The 25,263-nt window shown below is 45.3% G+C and overlaps 1 protein-coding gene across 2 annotated transcripts in view; it reads left to right on the top strand.

Moving 5' to 3' along the window:
• The first annotated feature begins 224 nt into the window (after positions 1 to 224).
• Positions 225 to 25,263, top strand: part of Spock1 (SPARC (osteonectin), cwcv and kazal like domains proteoglycan 1) — a 481,068-nt gene continuing 456,029 nt past the window's right edge. For both annotated transcript variants that reach the window (XM_036187825.1, XM_036187824.1), the window contains exons 1-2: positions 225 to 399; positions 1,003 to 1,188. In XM_036187825.1, the coding sequence (XP_036043718.1) occupies positions 1,003 to 1,188 (186 nt within the window). In that variant the 5' untranslated portion in view covers positions 225 to 399. The remainder of the gene's footprint in view (positions 400 to 1,002; positions 1,189 to 25,263) is intronic.

The raw sequence follows: 25,263 nt of genomic DNA, 5'->3' as shown, positions 1-25,263 counted from the left end.
CCCTATCCACCAAAGTGATTCTGAGCCAGGTGTCCCGACCACCTCCCCTTGGTGAGTCTCCCAACACTGGCCACTTCCTGGCCTTATAACCTCATTTCCCTCGGCCTGAAATCTGTGTCAGTCTTGCAGAGAGCTGCAAATGAATCATGCTCCCGGATGGGACTGCGGAGCATCATGTAGCCGCCAGGGGGCGCCAGAGGCCTCGGCTATGAGCTCGGGCTTCTCCGCCCGCGGACGCCGCGCCCGAGCCGAGCCAGAGCGCTGCGGGCTCACAAAGCGGCCGGACGCGCGGCGGCGGCGGCAGGTGCGCAGGGGAACGAGCCGGGCAGCAGCCTTCCCAGCCACCGCTGCACAGGAGCCCCAGCAACTTGGTCACTGGGACTCGAGCGGGCCCCAAAGGTACGTGTCCGCAGAACCCTGAGCCCCAACTTGGCGTATTTGGCGTAGTTGGGACCTTCCGGAGGCCATCCCGGGGCCGACAGGGTCAGGGCCTGGGGCCATCTCTGGGCGCCCCTGTTGCACAGAAGCAGCGGGCCGGGCACAGGAGGACCTTCGCTTTAGCTGGGAATGGGAGGCCCGGCTTGAGGGTACCCTAAAAGCCCCCATCTGCCAGAGCCTGGGATGATGCTCAGAGCCCCGTTATCCCTATCCCTGCCCCACAGCTGTGGGCCCCGTCTGTGGGAGTGCGGCTGGCACATGGAGCATCCGGGTTTTGGGGAGAGGTACTGACACCCCTCATTCGAGAGCAGGTGAGAGGGTCCTCTATAGTTTGACAGCAGCCCGGAATCCCTGTCCTAGCCTCTGTGTTTGTAGCTGTCTCCGTTCATAAGGGCTCTCCAGGTGCAGCCTCCGTCCCAGGTGTGCAAGGGACCACCCTGTCCCCACTGTGATCCTAGGCGTTGCAGCTGGTGCGCTCCCTAGGCGCCCAGACCCCCTGGAGGGAGCGAGGGGCTCGAGGTCGTCCTGTTGTCGCCGGCTCATGCCCGTGTGCCCTGCCCCCAGATGCCAGCGATCGCGGTGCTCGCAGCGGCCGCCGCGGCGTGGTGCTTCCTCCAAGTGGACAGCCGGCACCTGGACGCGCTCGCAGGCGGCGCGGCCCTCAACAACGCCAATTTCCTAGACAATGACCAGTGGCTGAGCACCGTCTCCCAGTATGACCGTGATAAGTACTGGAACCGTTTCCGAGACGTGAGTACAGCTGCCACCCTCTTTTGGGGTGGAAAATAGGGGAAGCTCAGAGGCAGGTGAAGGGGTAGGGGTGGCAGATTCAAACCTTGTACGGAGGTCCACAGTCCATAGGTCTAGCCTGAGAGGAACTTTAAAGAGAACTTGGAAGGCTGGATGCTCTTGCGTGCTACCTGTGGTCCAGGTGTGTGTACTTGTAGGATTGACGCAGCTGTCTGCATGGAAACAGGGCGCGAACCTTAAGCAGCTTGGGGAGAGGGGCTCTTCAAAGCGTCTGAGAGCTCCGGATGACAGGCTGACTTTACCAAGCCCTAGAGAGAAGCTCCCAGGAGTGGCAGTGATTTTGCCTCAGACAAAAATCCCCACTGGATGAGCTTAGCTCACTTATTAGGGAGCCAGATGTGGCAGGCATGAGGGGAGTCTTGGGGATCTCATGGCAGTGAGCTTGATGAAATGTCAGGGAACAGTGCAGTGGTTTGGAGTCTTCCAGACTTTAGTGGAAGGGAAAAAGGGAGCAGGCAGCCCAGGGAATCCGTCCCTTTTCCCGACGAATGTGTTGGGATGTGGGGGAGAAACCCCCAGGCATCAGGGGCACTTCTGTTTGTTTCCGGCCCAGTCCTGGCTCCCACATACCTCTGTGCCCCCAAAAGATGGGACAAGAAGCACCTGGCACAGTCGTTCCAGCAGCCATTCTCCCCCCACCCCCAGCAGTACCTGTTCACAGCTTCTTCAAAGATTTTACTGGGTGGAATGGGTCAAGCACTTCCGGGGGACATTAGGAAAACCTGTTCCCAAGATGCTTTCAATATTGTAAAAATATCCAAGACTTATAATGAGTAAAGCTTTTATGTTCAAATGTATTGCTGTTTTTTGTTTTTGTTTGTTTGTTTTCCAGTTCATATGACATTTTTAAAAAGCAGTATATGCATTTTAAAGTGGTAAAGGGGGTAGGTCCATACCACCTAACCCCTTGTTCTCATCACAGGGCACGGCTTAAATACAGAAGTGGAGAGAGGTGGCTGCACACTTTTCTCTACTGGGTTTCTTATAGCCCCGTTATCAGTGTCCTCCCCCTTTGCCCCGCCCCCACCCCGGGCCTTACAGGGAGCAGGTCTCTGAGGAACTGAAGGGCTCCAGATGTTTGCCTGTGCTTTCTAAATAACAACCTCTCCGGGGCTCCCTCCCGGAGGCAGAAGCAACTTTAGCCTTGAGTGAAGACTTGCTTATATGCTCTTTCAGCCCCTTCTCCTCTTTGGAGTGGATGGTGGGCAGCTTCTTCAGGGAAGAGGTTTTCAAACATATACTGAGTATCCTTGGTTATTTGGGGCTGTTGACAGCAGATCTTCCTGCTGAATCCCAACAGGCAGATTCCAGTTGCATCTCACAGTTCCCACTAAGTTCTCTTAGCCATCTATGGCCCATTTATGATTTTGATGGCCAGATTGTGATACTTCCATTCCTAGCCAGGTTGGAATGGAGCATGGGGGAGGTATAAACACGATTTTGCTTTTGTTTAATTATATTTCCACTAGAGTTGAGGAACCAGGTACATGATGAACTCTCACAGAGCTGGGCAAATTGGACTCAGTTTAGAGGATGAGCCCCCTTTGCTGAGTGGGTGCTTTGGAACATGGAATAATGAGTGGGGTGCAAATACTTGTGCCTGTTGGATCTTTGGGTTGTGGAAAGGTCTGTATCCTCAGTACATCATGAGTACTAATGTCCTAATTCCCATTTAGCTTTTCATTTTAAGAAAGTGAATGGCTTCTTTCTTTCTTTTTGTTTTGGGTGGTCCTGACTTTGAAAAAGTAGATCAAATTGTACTCCCTACCCCTGGACATGACTAACGATGAAGCCCAGGTTGCTTGCTGAACTATAGCATCCAGACTTTCTGTTTTGTTTTTATTAATTAAATTATTTATTTATTTTACGTCCTGGCCTCTCCTTCCCTCCTCTCCTCCCATTTCCTTCCCCACTTCCCCTATGCCCCCCCTCTTCCACTCCTCCGTTTCTGTTCAGAAAGGGGCAGGTCTCCCATGGATATCAACAAAACATGGCACATCAAATTGCAGTAGAACTAAGCACCTCCCCTTGTATTTAGGCTGGGCAAGGTGACCCAGTATAAGGACTAGGTTTTCAAAAGCCAGCCAAAGTGTTAGCAACAGCCCCTGCTCCCACTGTTAGGAGTCCCACAAGTAGAGCAACCTGCACAACTGTAGATATGTATGTAGAGGGGCTAAGTTGGTCCTGTGCAGGCTCCCTGGTTGTCCGTCCATACTGTCCATACTCTGTGATCCCCTATGAGTCCAGGTTAGTGGATCCTGTGGGTTTTCTTGTGATGTCCTTGACCCCTCTGCCTTCTACAATCCTTCCTCCCTCTTTTCAGCAGAATTCCCTGAGCTCCACCTAATGTTTGGCTGTGGGTCTGAATCTGTTACCACCAGTTACTGGATGAAGCCTCTCTGGTGACAATTGGGCTAAACACCTTTTTGAGGACAGGTGCTGCGATTCATCCTATAAACAAACATACTAGACAATTCCCAGGATGGTTAAGAACACTGCCTTGGTGATTGTTTTGAAGAAAGGTCCAAGGTTTAAGCATGAAAGAGGGAGGCTTCTACAGCAGAGTTAGGTGCCCAACTAGCACCTTTAGCAGCGTGTCGTTTGTAAAAATGACAATTTGGTTCAGCTAGCCATTAAAAACATCCAAAGATGTTAAAATATTTGCAAGCATCATCAATCATCAACCATTTTCTACGCTTCATGGAATCATCTGGTCTCCTCAGTGACTCAGATATAATTGAATGCCATTAACCTCTTTAAAGTGTCATGAACTCAACAGACATCCTTTTGGGGCAGGTCTAAGTATCTTTAGCTGTGTCACTTGGAAAAGCCTGGGCCCTCAGACACCAGGGAAAGAAGAGTGCTTTCTTTAGAAACAGGCCACTCTAGGGATAATATATGAAGTCTAGCTAGGGTGGCTGTGGCTTGACCAGCCTGATCACTCTTAGTGAGCCAGCCCTTGATCCAGGTTGACAAAACCTTAGCTTCTTGACTATTCTTTTGGGGATTTTGTTTTGTTTTTAGAAACAGGGTTTCTCTGTGTAATAGTTCTGGCTGTCTCTACAACTCATTTTGTAGACCAGGCTGGCCTTGAACTCAAAGAGATCCCAGCGTTGGGATTAAAGATATGTGCCACCATGTCCAACCGGGGCTTCTTGTTTTGAAGTTGCTGATCAATTTAAAAGAATATGGTAATGATGAATGTCAGGTTTTTGAAATTCACTGTGAAAGAAAATGATCCATCTCCCACTAACATTGCTTTGTCAGACTTGGATGATACACATTTAGAAGTGACCTTTGATCTTGGGAAGCTAAAAGTGAAGTGTTACCTTACTTTGTTTTGTCTTATTTTGGTTTTGAGACAGTCTCCTGTAGTCTAGTGTGGTATTGAACTTATTATGTAGCCAAGATTGACCTTGAACTTCTGAACTCTGCCTCCCCAGTGCTGGGATTATTGGTGTGCATGTGGTCCTAAGCACCCTTTTTTCAGAGAGGTGACTGTACATACTGGTAGTCATGTCTGGAGCAGCTTGGAAATGGACGGTATTAGGATGTGTTCCTTGCTTTTTGGAGTGTTGGATGTGCTGTGACATTGCTGGAGATGAACTGGCAGCCCCTGACTTACCCTTTGAAAAGTGTCTTGTTGTTCTGTACATGAACAGTCACTTTCTCTAGTTAAACATTAGAACTACCCTGTGACTTGCTGGCTAGAGTTAGGGATCCAATAAGGACATAAAGGCACCCAGATGGCTGTTCCTCCATGCACTTAGGTATTACTTTATCAAGACTAGAAATTGGGATGTTTTGACCAGAGGGAGGCCTGGACTTTTGTACAAATACAACCTCAAGAAGGATGCAATTAGCAGGGCAGCTGCACATGTGAGTGCACAGTGGCTGTGACAGCATGTCCAAAACCTGAGCAAGGCCAGACCAGACCAGATCCCAGCATGCAGAGAGGAACTGGGCACACAAACCCACTCCAAGCCTAGGCGCTATCAGTAATTGTTAGTTGCCAGGAGGAGACACAGTTTTCTCTAAGACTGTAGTCCCTGGTAAGTTGACCACTCTAGCTGAATAGGACCTAGCCAAGAATATTTGGGCAGCACAAGTTTGTCTTGAAGGATTAAAAACAAACATAATGGGCTTGGTGGGTAGAGAGTGGGGTAGTCTGATAAACACAACAACAGGAGGAAGCAGAGAGCAAGCAGATGTGCTAAGCTGCACAGCACTTCCCGTCTCTAGCTGTCATGTGTCCTGCTTCCCCATGGTTTGCATTTGAGACATCAGGGTGCTACAAATCTGATTTGGTTTTGACCAAGTTCCCTCTATTCATTTCTACATTTCACTCATCCTTGTAAATATTTGACTACTTCTTGAGTATGCAGTTCTGACCTATAAAAGTGAGCAGGTTTAATGTAATCCTTTCTTTCCTACAACCTCTGGTATGCTGCTAACTTAGGCTGTTGCACAATTCTTTCTTATTCTATGTTCTTTAAAAAACAGCAAGTTGTTTTTTTTCTCATGGAAATAATACCCACTGGAAGTAAGGAAAAGATTTAACATTGCATAAATATATAATAGCAAACATTTATGGAGCATTCAGTGTGTCAGGCATTGTTCAAGGCACTTCCTGTGCATTATTTAATATAACAAGCCAATGAAAAGAGTACCACTGTCCTTGCCTATTTATTGAGAGAGCTGAGCTTCTTAGCCAGGATTCTAGAGGCATCTGCGTGTGAAGGGCCTGGGTCCAGCAAGCAGCAGGGCTGAGGGGTTCTCGGATGTGTACCCTGTCCGCAGCTGCGTCCGTATCACGGTGCAAGTCCTCTTCACTTCGTGCCTGAGAGCAGTCAGCCGGGAACTTGAGCAGTGGGAAGCTAGGCAGACACAGCTATTGTCAGGGCTGTGTCAAGCTTTATCTTCTAATAATGAGCTTCTGATTTGATTAAAATAATATTGTTGCTTACACTAAACATGACATTTCCTTTCTTTTGCACACATGACACCAGCCTTGACGTTTAACTCTGGGATAATTACCTCTAGAAAGCCCCAAGAGTCAGAAGCACTGCTTTTGCTGGCATTTATCTTATTCTGGAGTGGCCTGGGTTTACAATTCTAATGAGATCATGCGTGGACCACACTCTGTGGGATATGGTGCTCTCCATGGCAGACAAGGGTAGCAGTGACCACCTGACCATAACATCTCACTTAAAATGAGTTTCAAGGGCAAGTGGGCCTCCCTGCTAGCATAGGGGTTGACTCTGTTGGTGGTGCTGGTGACAAGCAGTGGTGTGGCTTAGCAGATTGGTCATTAATTTGTCACCACATGAGGTTGGTTTGTGATGGAGTGTAGCAGAAAGTCATTTTGATTAAACAGGTTCAAGGAGACATAAATGAATGCCTTTAATGAACCCACTGTCTTAAATCTCTGAACCACACGACCACTGATAATTACTTCCCTGGAGCAGTTTTAAGGGTTGACAGGCCTAAGAGCATCCTGTCTTCTCTGGCCTTCCTTTTGGTCTGTCCATGACAGATAGAAGCTAGGTCACTCTTGGCATATGTGGTAGAACTTCTTCTCTCTGCCGACCTTGTGAGCTGAGTTTTCCACCTCTCCCTGGTCTTTGCAGCCCTCCACACAGGACAGGACTGGAATGCATTTCTGGGAGGCCAGGCACCTTGGTACATGCTGGCAAAGCTATTTTTCAAGCCAAGAAGTGGATCCAAATAGAGAATTGAATCTGTGAGAGTCCTTGAGAAACAAGACTTAGCCATTAAGTCAGCTGTTATTTTGCTTGAGGAGACAGAGGAAAACTAGAAATTAGGTATTTTATAAAAACCATATCTATTTGCTCAATATGTCATATTTCAAACCAAACACATTCAATATCTAAATTCAGATATTTTCTGTAAGGTTGAGTTTACATTTAAAAAATGTATGAATATGTGCCTATATGTGCACTGCATTCATGCAGGAGCCTGGGAGGCCAGAAGTGAGCGGGGCTGATGGAACTGCAGTTAGAGGTGCAGGAGCTTTGAACCCAACCCAGGTCCTCTGCACGAGTACTCCTGACTGCTGAGTGTCTCTTCAGCTCCCTTGCCTATTGTGAGGTGTCTCTGTGCTGTATGTCAGAAGGCAAGTTACTTGGATGCTAACATGTGGCCTTATTTTCCCACATTAGATAATGATACATAAAACATTTCCTGTAAGAGATGAAGTAGTTTGCCAAGGTTGCAAGTACTTTTCCAGGATGGTTTCTAATCTGAGATACCATTTCTTGTAAGATTTACCATTTTAATGCACTATTAACCGAGTAAGTCTATGTCCAGGGTAGAGCTTGGCAAACCTCTGCAGAAAGCTTGGGCTGCACGGGGCTGCATCCTCCTGTGGAGGTGACCACCATGAAGAAAGGAGCCCCAGCAAGACAGCCTGTCCATCTCTCCCTTGGCAGTGGAGAGAAAAGATGAGATGAACACAGAGACCCTCGATAGGCACCTGTGTACCCCACTGCTCCATCGCCCCTCCCTAAACTCCACACAGTTATAGCAGCCTCAAATCGCCTGTTCTCTGAGCTGCCAGCTCCTCTTTTTTAAAAAACAAACTGTGATGGTCCTGTTTTAATAGCAAGGCCTCTAGCATGCAAATGACTGAAAACCAGTCCAAGCCAGCTTAAATGGAAAGGAAATCTGATTTACTATACTTAAGTCTGTTCTTATTTCACGCTAGTCTGAAAGGTGCTATGCAGTTTCATGAGCCAAATCTCTGTTACTCGCCACTCACAGCTCTTAGCAGAGGCAGCCTCCCCAGCATATTTCACATGACACTTAGGCGCCCTCATCCCCAGGTCAAAATGGGCAATCTTCACCATGAAATACCAAGGAGGGGTTTGGAGCTCAGCTGTGCTAAAAATCCTAGTTATGTGACGCACTCCCTTGGACATCTTTAAACCCAAGGATCCCTCTGTGACATCACTACCCATGTTAAGCCCACATCCAGGGTCCCTGAGGCAATCATTAAACATTGTTTTGTCTTTTAGAAATTTGCCCAGGCTAGTCTTATGGGCAGAGAGTGATGGGTCCTGAGGCAGATGGTCCAGGTAGCCAGTGTACTACTGTGGCTTCTTAGTACCCTGTATCTTAGAAACCTGCCATTTGGTCTCAGCTCCGAGTGAGACCAGCACCATTCCTCAGGGCAGCACCCATAGTGTCTCGTGATCATTCTGACTGGCTCCAGGTTTGGCTTTGGAACTAACAGGCGAACAGGAATAGGATTGGCCATACCGTTGTTCCTTCTCTCCCAATAACCAGCTTGTCAGTTCCTGCTCATGAAAGGCAGTCAGAGGCCTGTAATTCATGGCAGCCAGAGCAGACTGCCCAGGGCTTAGGAAACCACAAGCAATAACAAAGTTGATCCAGAAAATGGTATTTTGTTGGGATGGAAATGTTCCTCAAATGCTAGTCACATCAGATCTTTGCTGGGCGCCTGGAACAGAGACAGTCACAGTCTGTCCTGTCCTGGGCTTTGGGAACAGGAGACAGTCACAGTCTGTACTGTCCTGGGTGCTAGAACAGGAGACAGTCACAGTCTGTACTGTCCTGGGCTTTGGTCTGCTGTGTGACACAGACTGTCTTAAAATACTTAGTCACCTAGGAGCAGCTGAGAGGCAGAGGAGCCTGAATGGGGAGGGAGCTCTCCAGAGCTTTGGCTAGGGGGAAGCCTCCATCCCTGGTGAAGGTACAGAAGATGAGCCAGAAGATGGCCTGAGTGATCTGGGCATGAGAGGAGGCAACTGTGTCCCATTCCAGGTAGTGGCATGGGCAGGTCCGAGTGTCCAGAAGTGGGAAAACACTTAAGGTGTTTTCATCACATATGCTTATCCCAGGATTCTCTCAAGTGGTGAACTCTCTCCCACATACTTATACATCTTCAATTTATTATATTATTTTTGGGACCAACTATGGTCAATTATGGAAAGTGGGGTACACAGATGGCCCAAACACTGGGGAGCTTGCCTGTTCCTTGAGTCTTTCTGTGCTATCCTCTACAGCCGTTTGCTGTGTGGACTTTATTCTTTACCCTCACACCCTAGGACTTCATACTTTTCTAGTGTCTTTATCCTTTCTCTCTAGTCAAGTGAACTGGGCTTCAGAGCCGCATTTCAGCCTGTTGTTTAGGAATGAGGTGTCTTAGAGTTTCCTGGATGCTTTGTGAAGCTGGGGTTTTAAAATGAGATTGAAGTTCATGAGATGCTCCTTGCTCTCTTTCCCATCCCCTCTTCCACTGGAAACAAGTGGAGGCCAGACTCTGAGGCCATAGATGGAAAGCTTTTCTGCTCTCAGAGGTCAGTTTAAGGTAGGGAGAGACAGCTGTATACTGTTACCATACTGCCATGTCATGCAGGGATATGTACGTTCCAGCCTTGGGTACAGGTGTTCCCTGTATCTCCTTGGCAGGCATGAGATTAATGGTTTCTTAAGTGGGGGGCAGGGAGAATGATGCATCCACAGATGTGAAAATTAACTTGATTGGGTCACTTTTCTGACAAATTCTCTGTGAATGTATCCTTCAGGACATTCATCTGATGCTTGGAAAATAATGTATTTGGGGCTGGAGAGATGGCTCAGTGGTAAGAACACTTGCTGAGGACCTGGTTTAGTTCCCAGCATCCATGCTGAGAGAATTAAAACGTGCTGTAACTCCAGTTACAGGGGACCTGATGCCTCCTTCTGGCCTTTGTGGGCACCAGACACGCACATGGTACACAGCCATGGATGTACGCACTCAACATATACATAAAATGAAAATAAAACTTAAAAAGCCCACTATTATATAAAAGAAGAACTATTTATATTTTAGTGCAATATGATAGAGGAAAGGGCACATTATGCAACTATTTGTAATAACTTTAGGCTTATCAGCAATATTCCCAGCAGGGTTGTTATTGGGTAAGTAGGTATTTATGCAGAGTTGAGCAATGCTTGTGTTGGGGACCAGAAGCAGAGCCTCCTGGAGCTGTCCTGGGCAATCTCAGCCCAGATGAAACACTTAGAAACGAGATACACGAGGGGGGATCTTTTCTTTCCATTTCAGCTGTACATGTTCTGTCCCTCCACATATACAGAATGATTCCAACCCAATCCAAAGGGAGGCCAGGCCAAATTAGTGATGACCAACTATGGAGGAGGATAAACAGCAGTATCCAGAGGGCTGTGTGGGGCCAGCACATTCTGACCTCACAGCATTGCAAAGTCACTGGTGGGGCTTGTTTCAAATGCAGAATTGAGCCTGCAAGTCAGGACCTCCATGTAGAAATGTCATCCAGGAATCTATATTTGATGCACAGTCTAAGTAGTTTTGGTGTAGGTGGTTCTCAAGCAGTATTTACAGAGAAATCCTGGAGAATAGTCATTCAGAATAGCCAGCACTGTGAAGCAGAGTACTGTTTTCACCTTATACCAATGTGGCTGCCACTGACATCAGGGGAAGGAAAGATCCCATTTTCCAGTGCATATATCTGCATCAGTTTGAACAATAGTTATTTTTAATCTGAGGACTGGAATAACGTTTGACTCTGGTTGGTGTAGGGATGTTTGAACTCATGAGCACAGTGCAACTGATGGGACTTTCTCCACCATAGAATACCAAGGAACCGTTCCAACAATTATCCCTGTCTTCAGAGGGCAAATACTGTAAGACTCTGTCTGATTTTGCATCCTTTACCACAGAGTGGATATGATTTATGCACAGATGAATGGAAGGAAATTGACTCTGACATTGGCTTGAGTTTATAGTGAACAGGCGTTGAGGCAGAAGAGATGCTAAGATCAGAGAAGACAAGAAGTGGTAGATATGACAAAGAATGTTGACTTCTTCAGGGCATGTACCTTCAGATACATACTGGCACACCAGTTGGAGGCATAGAAAAGAAAGGCAGGTCAGATTCAGAGACCCGCTTGCTACCTTTTCTTTGGTATACTAAATCATTTTGGTACACAAGCCATTTTGGTTGGCCAGATTATTCTGGAAAGATTATGGGCATCAAAAAAGACTCATCAAAACTTAGGGAATTTCTGGACGTTAGTAAAAGTGGACAGGATTCTGTGTTATAATGCCTTCCCATTGACCTCTCACCCAACTCTTAAGCTTTACTTTGCTCCACTTGGTTGAATTTTCTCTGATCAATAGTAAATCCACAGTGCCTAAAATTGGTAAACCTATGGCCAAGAGGGAGAAAATAGTCCATTGAAGAGACATGTGGCTATCTGGCGGGATTTCCCATTATGTCATTATTCTGGGCTGTCTGGGTTTTTCCAGATCTTTCCATGCTCAATGGGCATGTTGAATGGTTTGGGACTTTTGAGGGACTTCATGGCTAGTGCTCAGCACTTTGAACAAGGCATAACATTGCTTTCATTACAAACATCTAGCCTTGCAGTAACCCTGGAGCCTGGTCTGTTCCACTTTCCATCTTCTTGAATGAGTCCTGTGTCATTTTCAGTAAGAGTAGAAATGCAACCCCATGAACATACAGCTGCTGAGCTCAGTGGTTGGTATTTGGGAAACTGTGAAAGCTTTGTATCCTGGGGCTGTTGGTTTAAATAACTTCCCAGAAGAACCTTTGTACATATTTTACAGAAAGATTTATTTATTTGTATTTTATGTATATGAGTGTTTGCCTGCATGCAGGTATTTGCACCACATGCATGCAGTGTCTGCAGAGGCCAGAAGAGAATATTATACCCACTGCAGCTGGATGTACAGGCATTTGTGAGCTGAGCTGCCATGTGGGTTTTGAGATCTGAACCTGGGTCCTCAGCAATAGCAGTCAGTGAGTGTCCTAACTGCTGAGCCACCTCTCTAGCTCCTTTCTGTGGTCATCCCAGACCCATGTTCTTACCTCCCAGAGACCAGATCCTGGTATACTGATTCACTAGGTTGGTTAGATTTCTTGTCTCTGTGTTCGTTACATAGAGACTAACTGGCCAAGCTGTAATGAGACTTCCTCTCTCCTACCAGTTAGCTTCCAAATAATGACACAGAGACTTCTTATTGATTGTGAAAGCTCAGCCTATAGCTTAGGCTTATTTCTAACTAGTTCTTATAACTTAAATTAACCCCTTTCTATTAATCTACATCCTGCCATGTGGCTCATGGCTGTTACCTCTCCTCCTGCTGGCAACTCCACCTTCTTCTCAGAGTTCTCTCTCTGCCTGGAAGTCCCGCCTATACCTCCTGCTTAGCTATTGGCTGTTCAGCTTTTTATTACACCAATCACAGCAGTACATATTTACATACTGTACAGATATCACACAAGGCCAGGCTGTGCTTAGACACAGCATGGAGACAAACATGACTGCTGCCTGAGATAAGCAGAAGGCATAGTGGTTGGAGAACCCTGTGTGAAGTTATTCTGCAAAGAACATGCCTGTAAATGGACCACCCAAGCCTGACACATTGGGCTCTCTGACACCCTCTGCTTCCTGAGACTTTGGGCCATATCTCCAGGGGACAGTTGATTTAGTTTTAATGTGTGTCTGTTGTCAAGCTAGCTCCCCTGGATTTATATTGAAATGTGTGAACAATTGCTACTATTTTGCCTGACTCTGGGGACCTAAACACTGTGTGTGTGTGTGTGTGTGTGTGTGTGTGTGTGTGTGTGTGTACATGTGCTAGTCTGTACATTGAGATGGGTGGTTTGAAAACACCCAACCTGATGTGCTCACAGGTGTTTCAGTGTGGTGATATTAGCTCTCGGCTGAGGTCTGTCGTGCATAGGGATATAACCACAGACCTGCGTTTCTGGGGTGGGCATGTTTCACAGGAGTGTAGCACACACCAATCACAGGGTCCCAAAGCAAGCACAGTTACACAGCTGTAAACTGAGAGACAATGTTGAGAAGTTCATCCTGTGGACTTTGGGATTACCACCTGTCCCTCCCCAGTAAGAAGAGCTCTCTTGATGTCTAACAGCATATGGCTTCTGCCTGCTTTTGTGTTTTTACAGATGGGTCTCTGAGGATTCACTCTGTTGTCTGTTTTCATTCACCAAACTGTCTATGTGGTTTGAATAGGTGATATCTTTTCCTTTTCATCATGCTATGAACAATCCAAATGTGGTTGACTTGTTATCAAGGGGCACTAGGGAGGTCATTGGTTTTATTACACGTGAACACTGTCATGGGCATGTCCTTGGGTGGCCTAGGTTCCAAGGAACACACCTGCTGTGGGATTCAGTGGTCACCAAAAGACAAGGGAGCGTTCAGCTTTAAGGGAAGTGGCTGGACCATTTCCCACAGTGGTTAGGCCTATTTCTTTCACTATTTATGAATGAAAATTCAGGGGTAGCAACACATGCAATTAAAAATAAAAACCAGAGGCAAACCTATAATCAACCCACAGATCCAAGTAAGAACTATGCTGAGTATCTATTGTTCTTTAGGCACTTGCCTAGCCTTATGGAATGTGTGTGTGTGTGTGTGTGTGTGTGTGTGTGTGTGTGTGTGTGTGTGGTGTAGGAGAAGAGGAGATGGGGATGGAAAGGGAGAAAGCCGAGCTTATGGGTGAAAGCAATTAAAGACACGGTAGTTTTGAGTGCTATAGATAAAAGTAGGGTAAGGGGATCTAGAAAAGATGTGTTTACACTTTGACTGGGGAGTTTTGCTATGCTTTTGGCTTTATAATGTTCTTTTCCCAACTTAAAGGAATAGATATTTTTAAAGGAAAGTAAGATGGTACAGGAAAAAAGAAGAAAATAACTCACTTTTGTCCAATATGTAGGTGATATTAGCTCTTTGCATGGCATCTATGTGTGTCCAGTAGGCTTTAACATTGTAAAAAAATAGTTATTTGTGGGGATGACATGTTCACAAAGGTACATCTATAGAGGTCAGAGGACACACGGCTGGAGTTAGTTCTCTCCTTCCCTTATGTGGGTCCTGAAGATTGAACTCAGGTCATCAGGCTTGGCAGTCGGACCCTTTACCTGCTAAACCATCTCAAACCAGGTAGGCTTTTTAATGCCAAAATATTTCATGATTCATAGGCCATTTCTATGGTTTAATACACACATACTCTTATTCACTTAACAGCACAGCATAGACATTGAAGTGTGGTATTGGACTTCAAAAATGTCATTTTACTTTGTTAGATCACTCCTGTGAATATATGCATTCCGTAATATATAAAACCAGGGTTATGATGATAGTCAAGTAATTGTTCTCATTTTTCTTTATTTTGGAGCATATGAGTCATCTCTCATCTAAAATGGATTTGTTTTCATGTATTTCAAGATGCAGAAATCTTTGATATACTCACACATGTGTCTGTGTTGAGCAGGAACCCTCAGAACCGTGACTCTTCCCTATGCCTGTTGTTAGTATTTCTCAGTAAAGGATGGAAACCCGGCATGTCTAGCAAGCTAAATGTAGGTGGTGGTTGTACTCAGGGAAGGGCATGGTCCTCAGTGGCCTACTGGGAGAGCTGAGTCTTGGTTCCCTCTGGGTTCTGCCAGGGAGACAGCCTTTGAGAAGTATCGGCTTACTCCAAGTCTGAGGGAGAACACCTTCCCCTTTCTCACATGTGCACCTGGCTTTGGGAATGTCTGCAGAGCCAATTCTCTGAGGATGCCACTGAACTCATTGTGGCAGTATTAATGAAGCCCAGCCTCACTTGTAATTGGGAGCAGATGCTTCAAGCTGGATTTTAAGTGCAATTGTGGCTGATGGATCCCTTGCTGCTGGCACATCATATAGCTGCTTTAATGCCCTTGTGGTGGAGGAGGGTGAGGGGAGATCATTAAAAACCAACTCCATTTTCACCACGGCAGCAATGTGGATGCTCCTATAGAATACAGACAAGGTCTGGGCCCCAGCTCAGTCTTCATTTGTGTCTGAGACATCTGCCTGCTTTTCATTACCCAATATTTCCTCCTACCCACTGCTCTCACCAGACCTGTTGGTGTACTCACTGCAGAGTAGGCAAGGGGAAGGGTTCCCTCGATGCTATTTCAGCATCAACAATGAGCTGAAAGCACAAAACCACCTCTCTGAGTCTGGTTGCTCTTTGGGAGCATTTTGTAGGCTATTGATTTCCATCTAGAGAAGACTGTGTCCTCAAAGACATTTGGCACATCTGGTCACATTTTTGAGTTGCCATGGTGGGTGGGCAGGGACTAACGATGTCTAGTGAGAAGGTGCTGTGTAGGAAGTCTTCCATCCCATCCCCCAAAGAGAACTGACAGTCAGGTCAGGGTTGTTAAAATGATGGCCTAGAGGTAGTCATTCCTTTCATGATATTTAAAAACTTAACTTATTTGAGAATTTTATACACATATACAATATACTTTGATTATACTTGTACCCTACTCATATGTTCCAACTCCTTCTAGCTCCTCCTACCACATCTGCCTCCCAGCTTCATGTCCTCTACATTCTTTTCTTTTTTCATAAACCACTGTTTCCAATTAGTACTACTATTGTGTACATGGATGTAGGATTTGCCATTCACTGAGGCTGGGAAACCTACCAGGATCCATACCCCTGGAGAGAACTGGCTGTCCCTTCCTATCTTGGTTAAGGTTTCTATGGCCATGGCAACTCTTATAAAGGAAAACATTAAATTGGAGTTGTTTATAGTTTCAGAGGTTTAGTCCATTATCATCATGGTGGGACATGGTGGCGTGCAGGCAGACATGGTACTGGAGAAGGAGCTGAGAGTTCTACATCTTGACCTGCAGGCAACAAAAGGATACAGTGTCCCACACTGGGCATGGCTTGAGCATATGAGACCTCAAAACCAGCACCTACAGTGACAAAGTCCTTCCTCCAACAAGGTCACACCTACTCCAACAAGGCCACACCTCCTAATGGTGCCATTCCCTATGAGCCAAGCACGCAAACACACGAGTCTATGGAGGCCAATCCTATTCAAACCACCACACTCCTCTATCAACCATCAACTGCCAGCAGCTTCTTAGCTAATGATTTTAAAAGCAAGGTATAGGTGCCAGATAGGGAAGTTGAGAACAGGGACTTTTGCCTAGCCACTCTCTCCTTTGTTCACTTAAGAATCAATATGCAAGTAATTTCCTAGGTCCTGGAAGGCAGCTGTGAAACAGACAGCAAAGTCCTTGCCCTCTGGGGCTTATGCTCTAAGACACAATGTTTGACTTTTCTAAAATTAAAGTCAGGATTAATTGAATAAATATGCTTTGTTCCATATCCTTGGGGATGTGATAAATTATTGCAGACAGTCCTCTGTAATAAAGGCCATATGACTTTTATTATTTTTGTTGAGATAAAGAGCTTCTGGGAGTTGTACAAGATATTCCATGCTTTCCTTTGAGTTACAGGAAACATCTTCACTGTGAACCAGAGGGCTATTTAATTTTCTTACCTTAAAGAGTTAGGGAATGCAGACTAAAACATTTCCATTCCCTAAAGAGCTGACAGTTTCCAGATGGATAGGCTAGGACTCCCCCTTAATCCTTGTCTCACCATCCAGCTTGGCAACATCCTTACATTCACCAAGATGGTTCTTGCTCACAACTTGTTTTTTTCTCTTATTCTGAGGCAGAAAACTTTCAAGACTTGCCCTATGATCCCACAGCACTATTAGCTGCACCATGTGACCCAGCATTCTGCAAGCTTGGCCTGTTCAGGGGGCCTTGTTTATGGCTTCAGCTTGAGTTCCTCAGCTCTTGTCTTCTGGCTTCTATGTGCAGAGGGTCTTTTTCTCTGGCCCTCATGATTCCAGCACTCTTCCTCAGGCAGGAAAGGAGTCACAGCCCATGACAAAGTCATCAAGCCTAGTTGCTTCACAGATGATGTGGGATCTTGTCATTACTTTTAATTCAAATTTATTACAAGTATAGCTAGTAGAGGCAGGTGAACATTGTCTCTATTTAGATGTTTTGTTCTTCATACTGTGTCTTAGGATAATAGGTGTATGGTGTGGCCTACTTTAGGTCAGTGGCAGGACTTCATGTCATCTCTCCTCTTTCTTCAGCCTTCTGCTCGCCAGTGACTGTTTTGCCAAGTTGCTCTCTCAGCCTGGCTGGCCTCAGTCCTGAGCAAGGTTGAATGCTGTGCACGTGGGAAGGATATAGAACTATGGATATAGTTCATGTTTCTGCTCTGGCCTATAAAATTTTTTTTTATTTTTTATTTTAAGGATCCATTTCTTGCCCACATAACTCCTGAATCACACTAAGATGAAAGCATTCTTTTTTCTCTCTAGGCCAGTGTTAATTTCAAAGGTCCATTTAGCTGTTTGGCATGCTCTAAGGTACCTGAGGAAACAGAGGACGCCTGTCTGTGACATGCTGCCTGCTTTGCACAGCTCTGGGAGGCTGCCTCCTTCCCTTCATGTAGACGTCTGACAGTGGATATTTGAAGTAACTTTTTTACACACTTTTCCAGTTTTCCAGTCTTAGTCTTTGCTATGCCCTTCCCACTGCAGAGTTAGTCTTTATGTAAAACATTCTAGTAACACACAAAACTGAGCAGCAGAAGAGTTGGGCTTCTCAACAACCAACTGGTGTCAGTACAGATACAAGAATTCAGTTTGTGTTGTGTAGATGAGGGAGCCAAGAACAGAAATGGGATCATAGTCTTCCATCATTTAGCTCAGGTAAATTCTTCCCATCACTTAGCTGAAGTGAAAATTTGAGCTTGAGAGATTTAGTGATCTTAATTACTAAGGCTTTCTCTATCAGGCATGGTGGCATGCTAGAAACTGTGAAGTTCTGTCCTAACCCTTGTTTCTAAGGCACCGACACTATTTGACAAATAAATAGATGGAGGAAATGCAAGGTTATGGGAGTCAGTCAGGGAAGGTCATCCAGTCCCAGTGGAGAAGTTAAGAAGTTGGCTGGGAGAAGGTGCCTGCTCTGAATTCTACAGAGCCTTTTAGAAGAGAGAGGGCAAGGGGCAGGATGCTGAGCAGAGGTCTGTAGAAGTGTCTATATGAGGATGAGCTCTAGGACCCTACTCAGCCAAGGCTGTGTGTGCTTAATGCCCCACTCACAGATGTACTGTCCAGTATCCAAAGAGATCCAGAAAGAAATTCAGTTTCTATCCCATCTTTCAAAAGGTGCTAGAGAAGATGTATTCATACCCCAGAGCTGCGAATCTCAAAAGTTCAAGGCTCTCCTCTTCATTGTTCTTTTGGCCCTGGTGAGCTGCTATGACAAGACATCTCTTCTCCCCTTCCCCCTTTGTGACTTAGTATAATCTGCTTAGTCTGTCCTGGGCTCCCACATCCTACTTTCTATGGGATTCTTAGGTATTCTCCTGCCCTATTGACTTCAGGCTGGAAATACAAGCAGAACCATCCTTTCTAGGGTAAGCATGAGGATTGGGGGTGAACTGGGGGCCCCACCCCATTAATTCCCCCTCAACCATACTTTGCTATTCAGTGCTCACTCTCCTGTATGGGTAGTTGGACAACAATGCACTTCTCCAGGATGGGTTATTTCCACATGTCCCAGTCTCTCTCTGCAGGGCACATTCTCTCTGTACAGAGTGATACAACCCTAACTCTAAGGGAGCAGGAAGGCACATAATGGGATTAGTGTACTGCAGTTTTGAGCTCTCATTAGAACCCATTGTCTTAGGGCAGTATTGATTGCCTTTCAAAAATCCATGCAGTAATGTGTGCATGCTTATGTATGTGCACACGTGTGCCTTAAGGCGTGCAGGGGTGAACAGCTGCTGCTTTCTGAGGCCAGTTACAAATATGTGCCCTTGTTTACTAAACATGTACAAGCCATTGGCTTTTTGAGAAATTTCAATCTGGGAAGTAAACATGAAACAGTTTTTGTTTATTTTTATGTCCTGTTTTCTTTTAAAAACATGGATTCATTTTCTATCATTTTAAGATTTAAAACCAAGTCTGGCTGAGTTTGAAGTTCCCATCTGATGTCAGATTTGGGGTCCCTTTTCTGTTGCTTTGAACAGTCTAGACTTGTGGCTCAAGGCCTTTGCATGCTGGTGGATGCACACATGGTTCTTTAACCCCTTCCTTGCCAAGCTAGAGGTTGAGATTGGCCCTCTTGAGGACTATCAATCCCTTGATGTGGTGGTTCACTTCCGGCCAACCTCTTGAGGCCTAGCAATCCCTCGATATGGTGGTCCACTCCTGGCCAACCTCTTGAGGACTAGTGATCCCTCAATGTGATGGTCTACTCCTGGCCAACCTCTTGAGGACTAGCGATCCCTCGATGTGGTGGTTCACTCCTGGCCAACCTCTTCCTCCTGTTCTCCTTTGTCACACTATGGGGACAACTCCAAAAATATTGTTTTTGCCTTGAAATCATAAAAGCTCACTTCTACATGACACTACCATCTCTCCTGGACAGGAAGGGCCCCCATCTATGTTGTTCAGGACAGTGGCTGCTGAGGGCTCCAGGGCATGCTGTTACAGATGTGGCAGTATTGCCAAACTGTGGAGATCTGCCTTAATACCCAGTGCCTCTTAGGTAGGATGCCAGTTTTGAGAGCATCCATCCATTACGGTCAGTCCTATCACATACTCAGAAAGTGGAGAAGTTATATGCTTGGCCAATGGCACTGAAGACATGTCAAGAGCATTCTCTCCTGGTGAGCCATTCCTACCCTCACCTTATGTTCATGGAAGGGTGCATTAGGTGGGTCCCTGGGCTGTCTGGGACTTGTTCCTCTGGCTCCTAAACTCTCTTCTCCACTCTCTACTAAAGGGTGGGGGCATAGGCTTCCTTATTTTTTCTCTAGATTTCGCCAGTCCTCCCCCTTCCCCTGTTTTGGTAGTCACAGTACAGATGAGCAAGCTCACTGGCTGAGAAAATATCTTCACTGGGAACTCATATTTTTTTCTCAGCTTTGGTGTCTTTTTGTTCTTTATTAAAGCAGTTTATTTGTAATGACTCTTGATGGAACTTAAAGAGAAATGCACTTCTCTGGGGGAACCTGGCCAATCTAACATGTCCCCAAATGCTGGCGGCCACCATTCCCTCCCTCTCTAGTCCTCCACTCATGCAGACCAGGGAACAGAGAGGCATCTTCTGTTCAGGAAGCCTCTAGCTAGAAGTCATGCTTTACCTTGTCACCCGGGACCCTCTTCCTGCTGAGTAAGGACTTGTAGAAGTTCGGTGTTGATCTTTGATCACAGTGACAGTGTGGGGGAGTGGTAGATTAAAATCCCTTACTTGACCTGCTTATGAAATAATGGCCCCGACCTTCTGTTCAGCAGCATAGAAATTCCTTGTAAATATGAAAATTATTGCCTGAATGCTTTGTTCTGTTTATCATGTGCACACCCCACCCCAAACCTGTGTCCCAGGCACTTTACACATTTAGTGTCACGGCTCTCCTAGGAGAGCAAGTGGAAGCCCTGAAGTGGTTAAGCGGCTCACCCAGGCAGAAGAGCTAATGTGGAAGAGGACGCTTCAGATCCGATGTCACTCCAGTCCTCCGCTCCTGAGCGTGGAGTGAACACCTTTCTTCCTCCCTCCACTACGTCTTATGCCTCTCTTCAGGAGGCCATACTGACGTGGGTGTGTCCTCTGACAGCTTTTAATGGCAGTCCACAATGCCCTGTGTGTCTGAGGTGACATGTGATGCTTAGTGGGGGGCTGTCGCTCTGTTGAGAGTAGGCTGTCTCCCCTTCAGATGCAATCCTTCCCCAGGGAGTAGGCAGGGGAAGTGTTGTCACGGTCCAGTGGATATTGACCTGCTCTTGTGCTGAAGTGCTTTTAGGGGTTGTTGGCAGTTGACAGGTTTGCTCTGACATCCTGGCAGCATCTGGATCTCCTCCCTTCCTCCCAGAGAGCCACACAAGGCAGCAACGCAGGAACCGAAAGCATGAGGTGCTAATTCCCAACTCAGCGTGGTCCTAACAGTCTTCCTGACCTTGAAGCATTGGTGAGATGGATGTCTGGATCACACCCCCCAGAGCTTTCCCAGTGCAACTTGTCAAAATAGATTCTGTCTCTATAAAGTAACAGAAAACAAAAGAAATAAGCAGAAGGGCAAGAAAAACATCTGTACTCCATCCCTCCAAGAGCTGTGTTGCTGTATGTCTTTATATACACATGTACATGCTTTGAAATGGCCTGGTGTGCTGTATATGCCCCTCCCATTAAAAAGCTACAGAAAGACCCTTCTGGGTAGTCCTTTGTTGGATAGCCCGATAATTTATTTTAAAAGATTTTGGTTAATTTTCAAAGAAGAACTTTTGGTTAAACGTTTTTGTTATTTCCCACATTATCTTATTGTGATGAACATTTTAGGGGATTAATTCACTGGCCATCTTTAGAATTATTTTCTTAGGAAACATTTCAGAAATTTTGTGTGTGTGTGTGTGTGTGTGTGTGTGTGTGTGTGTTTTGTTTTTTCGAGACAGGGTTTCTCTGTGTTGCTTTGAAGCCTGTCCTGGAACTCACTCCGTAGACCAGGCTGGCCTTGAACTCAGAGATATGCCTGGCTCTGCCTCCCGAGTTCTGGGATTAAAGGTGTGCACCACCACCACCTGGCATACATTTCAGAATTTTTTAAAGGAAATTGCTGTGAAATAAAAATATGCAAGAATGAAGGCCTTTAGATATTATGCTGAGAGTTAATCCCAAGGCCTCTTATAAACTGGGTAAGTGTTATTCTACAGAGCAATACCCCAGCCCACAGGAACATGTTGACCTTCCCAAGGATGTCATCAATACCTCCGGAAACCTCCAAGGTCTCTCTCCTGAGGACCCTAAATTCTTTCATGGGTTTAGATCTTTCACTTTTTAGGCCTTTACATTTCTTTATAATAAAACAATTTCCCCAGGTGTTTCTGAATCGGCATCTTTGTAGAGGTCATAGCACTTTTTAAAATCACATAAAGTGTGTTTGTTCTTAGACCAGTGAGATGCTCAGTGGGTAAAAGTGTTTGCTGCACAAGCCTGGTCCCTGGATCCCACAGAGCAAGGAGAGAACTGAGTCCTGAGAGCTATCCTCTGACTTCCATGGGCTTGCTGTGAGGGTGTGGTGGCATCACCACCACCACCACCGTCATCATCATCATCATTAAAATAATAGTAATAAATAAACATGTTTGCTCTTGCCTCTAATCTATCCTCTCTTGCCCTTTTTTCCCCTCTGTTACCTACCACAACTACTTTTATTATATTTATACATATTTCTGTGTGTTATGTTTGTACAATAAAATAAAATTATATAATTATCTGACAACTTTTGACTTTGTAGACCAATGTCAGGTTCAAGAGGGTTTTAGTGCCAGATGTATAAACTGAGGACACAATTGTTCCAAGGTGTGGTTGAGGGGAAGGTTTTTATTGTAGATGTGAGGCAGAGTATAGCCAGAGGCATCTGAAGAGTCTGGAGCCTAGGGAGAAAGTAGTAGACGGAACATGGCCATAAGCTGATGTCTGTAAGGCTGATATGGGTGTACTTACTCTTGCTGGGACTTGTCAATACTCTGGTGTAGTAAGTGTACAGAATTATAGAAATCACCAGCTTGTACTTACAGTTTCAATGTAAATCTAACACTACACCATTAGATTACATAAGTTTATGTTTTTCGCACAGTAAGAACCTTGATTCCCAATAACATCAACAATTATACTCACATGTTTTATTCTATAGCACAAAAGGGGCCTAGGATTATATGCCAACACTCTTAAGAGAAACCCATTGAAGCTTCAGACTACACAGCAGCTCCTTCTGTTCAGACACTCCAGTACTGTCTAACTTAATAGTGAAGGGTGTTCCAACTAACTGGGCAAGCTGGTTTCCTAAGCAAAGCAATTCTACTAACATCTTAATTTACACTTAGATTTATCACTGCTTGTATTCAGATTAGTTTATTGTCATTTAAAAATTATTTCTTAATAATTTACATGGTCACAAAAGACTACATGCAGATGAATGCTTAGACACCTTACTTTGATTTCTTAAGTCCCTTGGGACACCCTGCTACATTAACTCTGAATGCCAGGAAGTGTTAAGCAACCTAAATGTTCATCTACAGGAGTGACTGACTGAATGAACTGCTGAGGTCTATACAGTCAGTACCCGGGGGGAAAAAGGGCTCATGAGGCTGTGGAATGGCCCATCAATCAAGTGAAAAACACAAGATACCAAATTTACAAATGAGACACTCACATACATAAAACATACATATGCACTCACCCACCCACATATACATCCATGTGTCATATAAGGTCTTGATCAGTGATGGACCATATATGTGACACTGAAGGTTATGTCACCTGATAACATCTTAGCCTTCTTAGTTTATATCACACGAGGATATTTGCACACCTGAGGAAAAACATATTTCTCATCTCCGTCCATCATGAATTAGCAGCGGACTGTACAGACCCGAGAACAAAGAGGCAACACAAACGTAGTTGTACTTGTTTGTAGCAGGAAGCATGAAGTAAAGGTTGTAGGTTATGGGATAGCTGGGCCATGGAGGAGGGAAAAACTGTGTACGCTTGTTGTTCATGGCCAAGGCACAGTTTTAGAGGAAGCTCTTAGAAGTTTGGTTCTATGAGTGCTGATCCACCCTCTGGGGCTTCTGAACCATCCTGCATTTTAACCAGCAGCAATGAGGGTGCCCACTTCCACACAGCCTCGCTTGTACGGGAGGTGACAAAGCTTAGGAATATTTTCAAATACGGTGGACAAAAAGTGGTGTGGCAGCATAGATTAAAAAAAAACCATTACAATTTATTTTTATGTTATATTTGTTTTGCCTTGTATGTACTTATGAGCATCATGTGTGTAGTGCCCACTGAGGCCAGGAGAGAGTGTTGGGTCCCCTGGAACTGGAGGTACATATGGGTGCTGGGAACCAAACTTCGGTCTTTTTGGAAGAACAGCAAGTGCTCTTGACCTCTGAACATCTCTCTAGCCCCAGCAGTGAAGCAAATACCATATGTGTCTTTTTGTATGGAAAGCTAATGAATTTTTCCCATTTTTCCCATTGGTGCTTAATTTGCATCTTTCTTTTTGTAAAAAAGCAATCTAGCATGCCGCTGCTTAGATATGCTCACCTCTACTGAGAGCCCACTAAGGGTAGAGGCTGGAGTTGTTTGTTTCTTTGGATTTGCTGTTATACTATTCCAATGACTGATCTCATGGAAACTTCATCTGCTCGTGTGCTGTTAGGGGCTAAAGTTCTTGCTTGGTCCGAAAGTGTGTGTTACATTAAACTGTAGCCCCTCTCATGGCTTGTCTGGCTAGCACCTACCCTGCAGTGAATAGGAGTGCATTCTCTGATTCCTCTAAGCCCCAGAGCTTGGATTTGTTTGCCTGCTTGGTTATTTTTAGAGTCAGCACAAGAAGAAATAGGTTCATTAAGGCCTTTTCGTGTGTGTTTGTTTTTATACTTTCTCTTTCTCACTTTCATCACATTTGTTTTTAAAGACTTGCATACATGAGTTCTGTATTTCTATCATTTCCATCCAGATGCCCCTCCAAGTCTTCTTGTACCTCCCTCCCCCCTCCGTCCCTCTTTCAAACCCACTTCTCCTGTAATCAGTGCTGTTCTAGATACATCAGCTTCTTCATTCTGCCTCCTGCCCTCCCCAGCCCATTTCTCCTCCAATAGTCTGCGCTTCTGATTTCCTGCTGTGTATATTCCACTGCCTTTGTAGTCCCCTTACACCTTTCCCTTACACACACACACACACACACACACACACACACACTACATATATTACACACATACACATACATACACAGACAACACATATACACACATACACATACCATACACACACACATACACACACACATACACATATACACATGCACACCACACAATACATACACACACATGCACACACATACTTATTTACACATACACACAGCACACACACATATACACATATACACATACCACACACACATATATATCCACACATACACACACATACTACACACACATATACACATATATACCACATACACACACATACACACATATACACACACACATACACACATGGGACACACATGGCTTTCTGAGGC

Source organism: Onychomys torridus, chromosome 5, assembly GCF_903995425.1.
Source record: "Onychomys torridus chromosome 5, mOncTor1.1, whole genome shotgun sequence".
NCBI lineage: Eukaryota > Metazoa > Chordata > Mammalia > Rodentia > Cricetidae > Onychomys > Onychomys torridus.
This window is presented reverse-complemented; position numbering and strand designations above follow the sequence as displayed.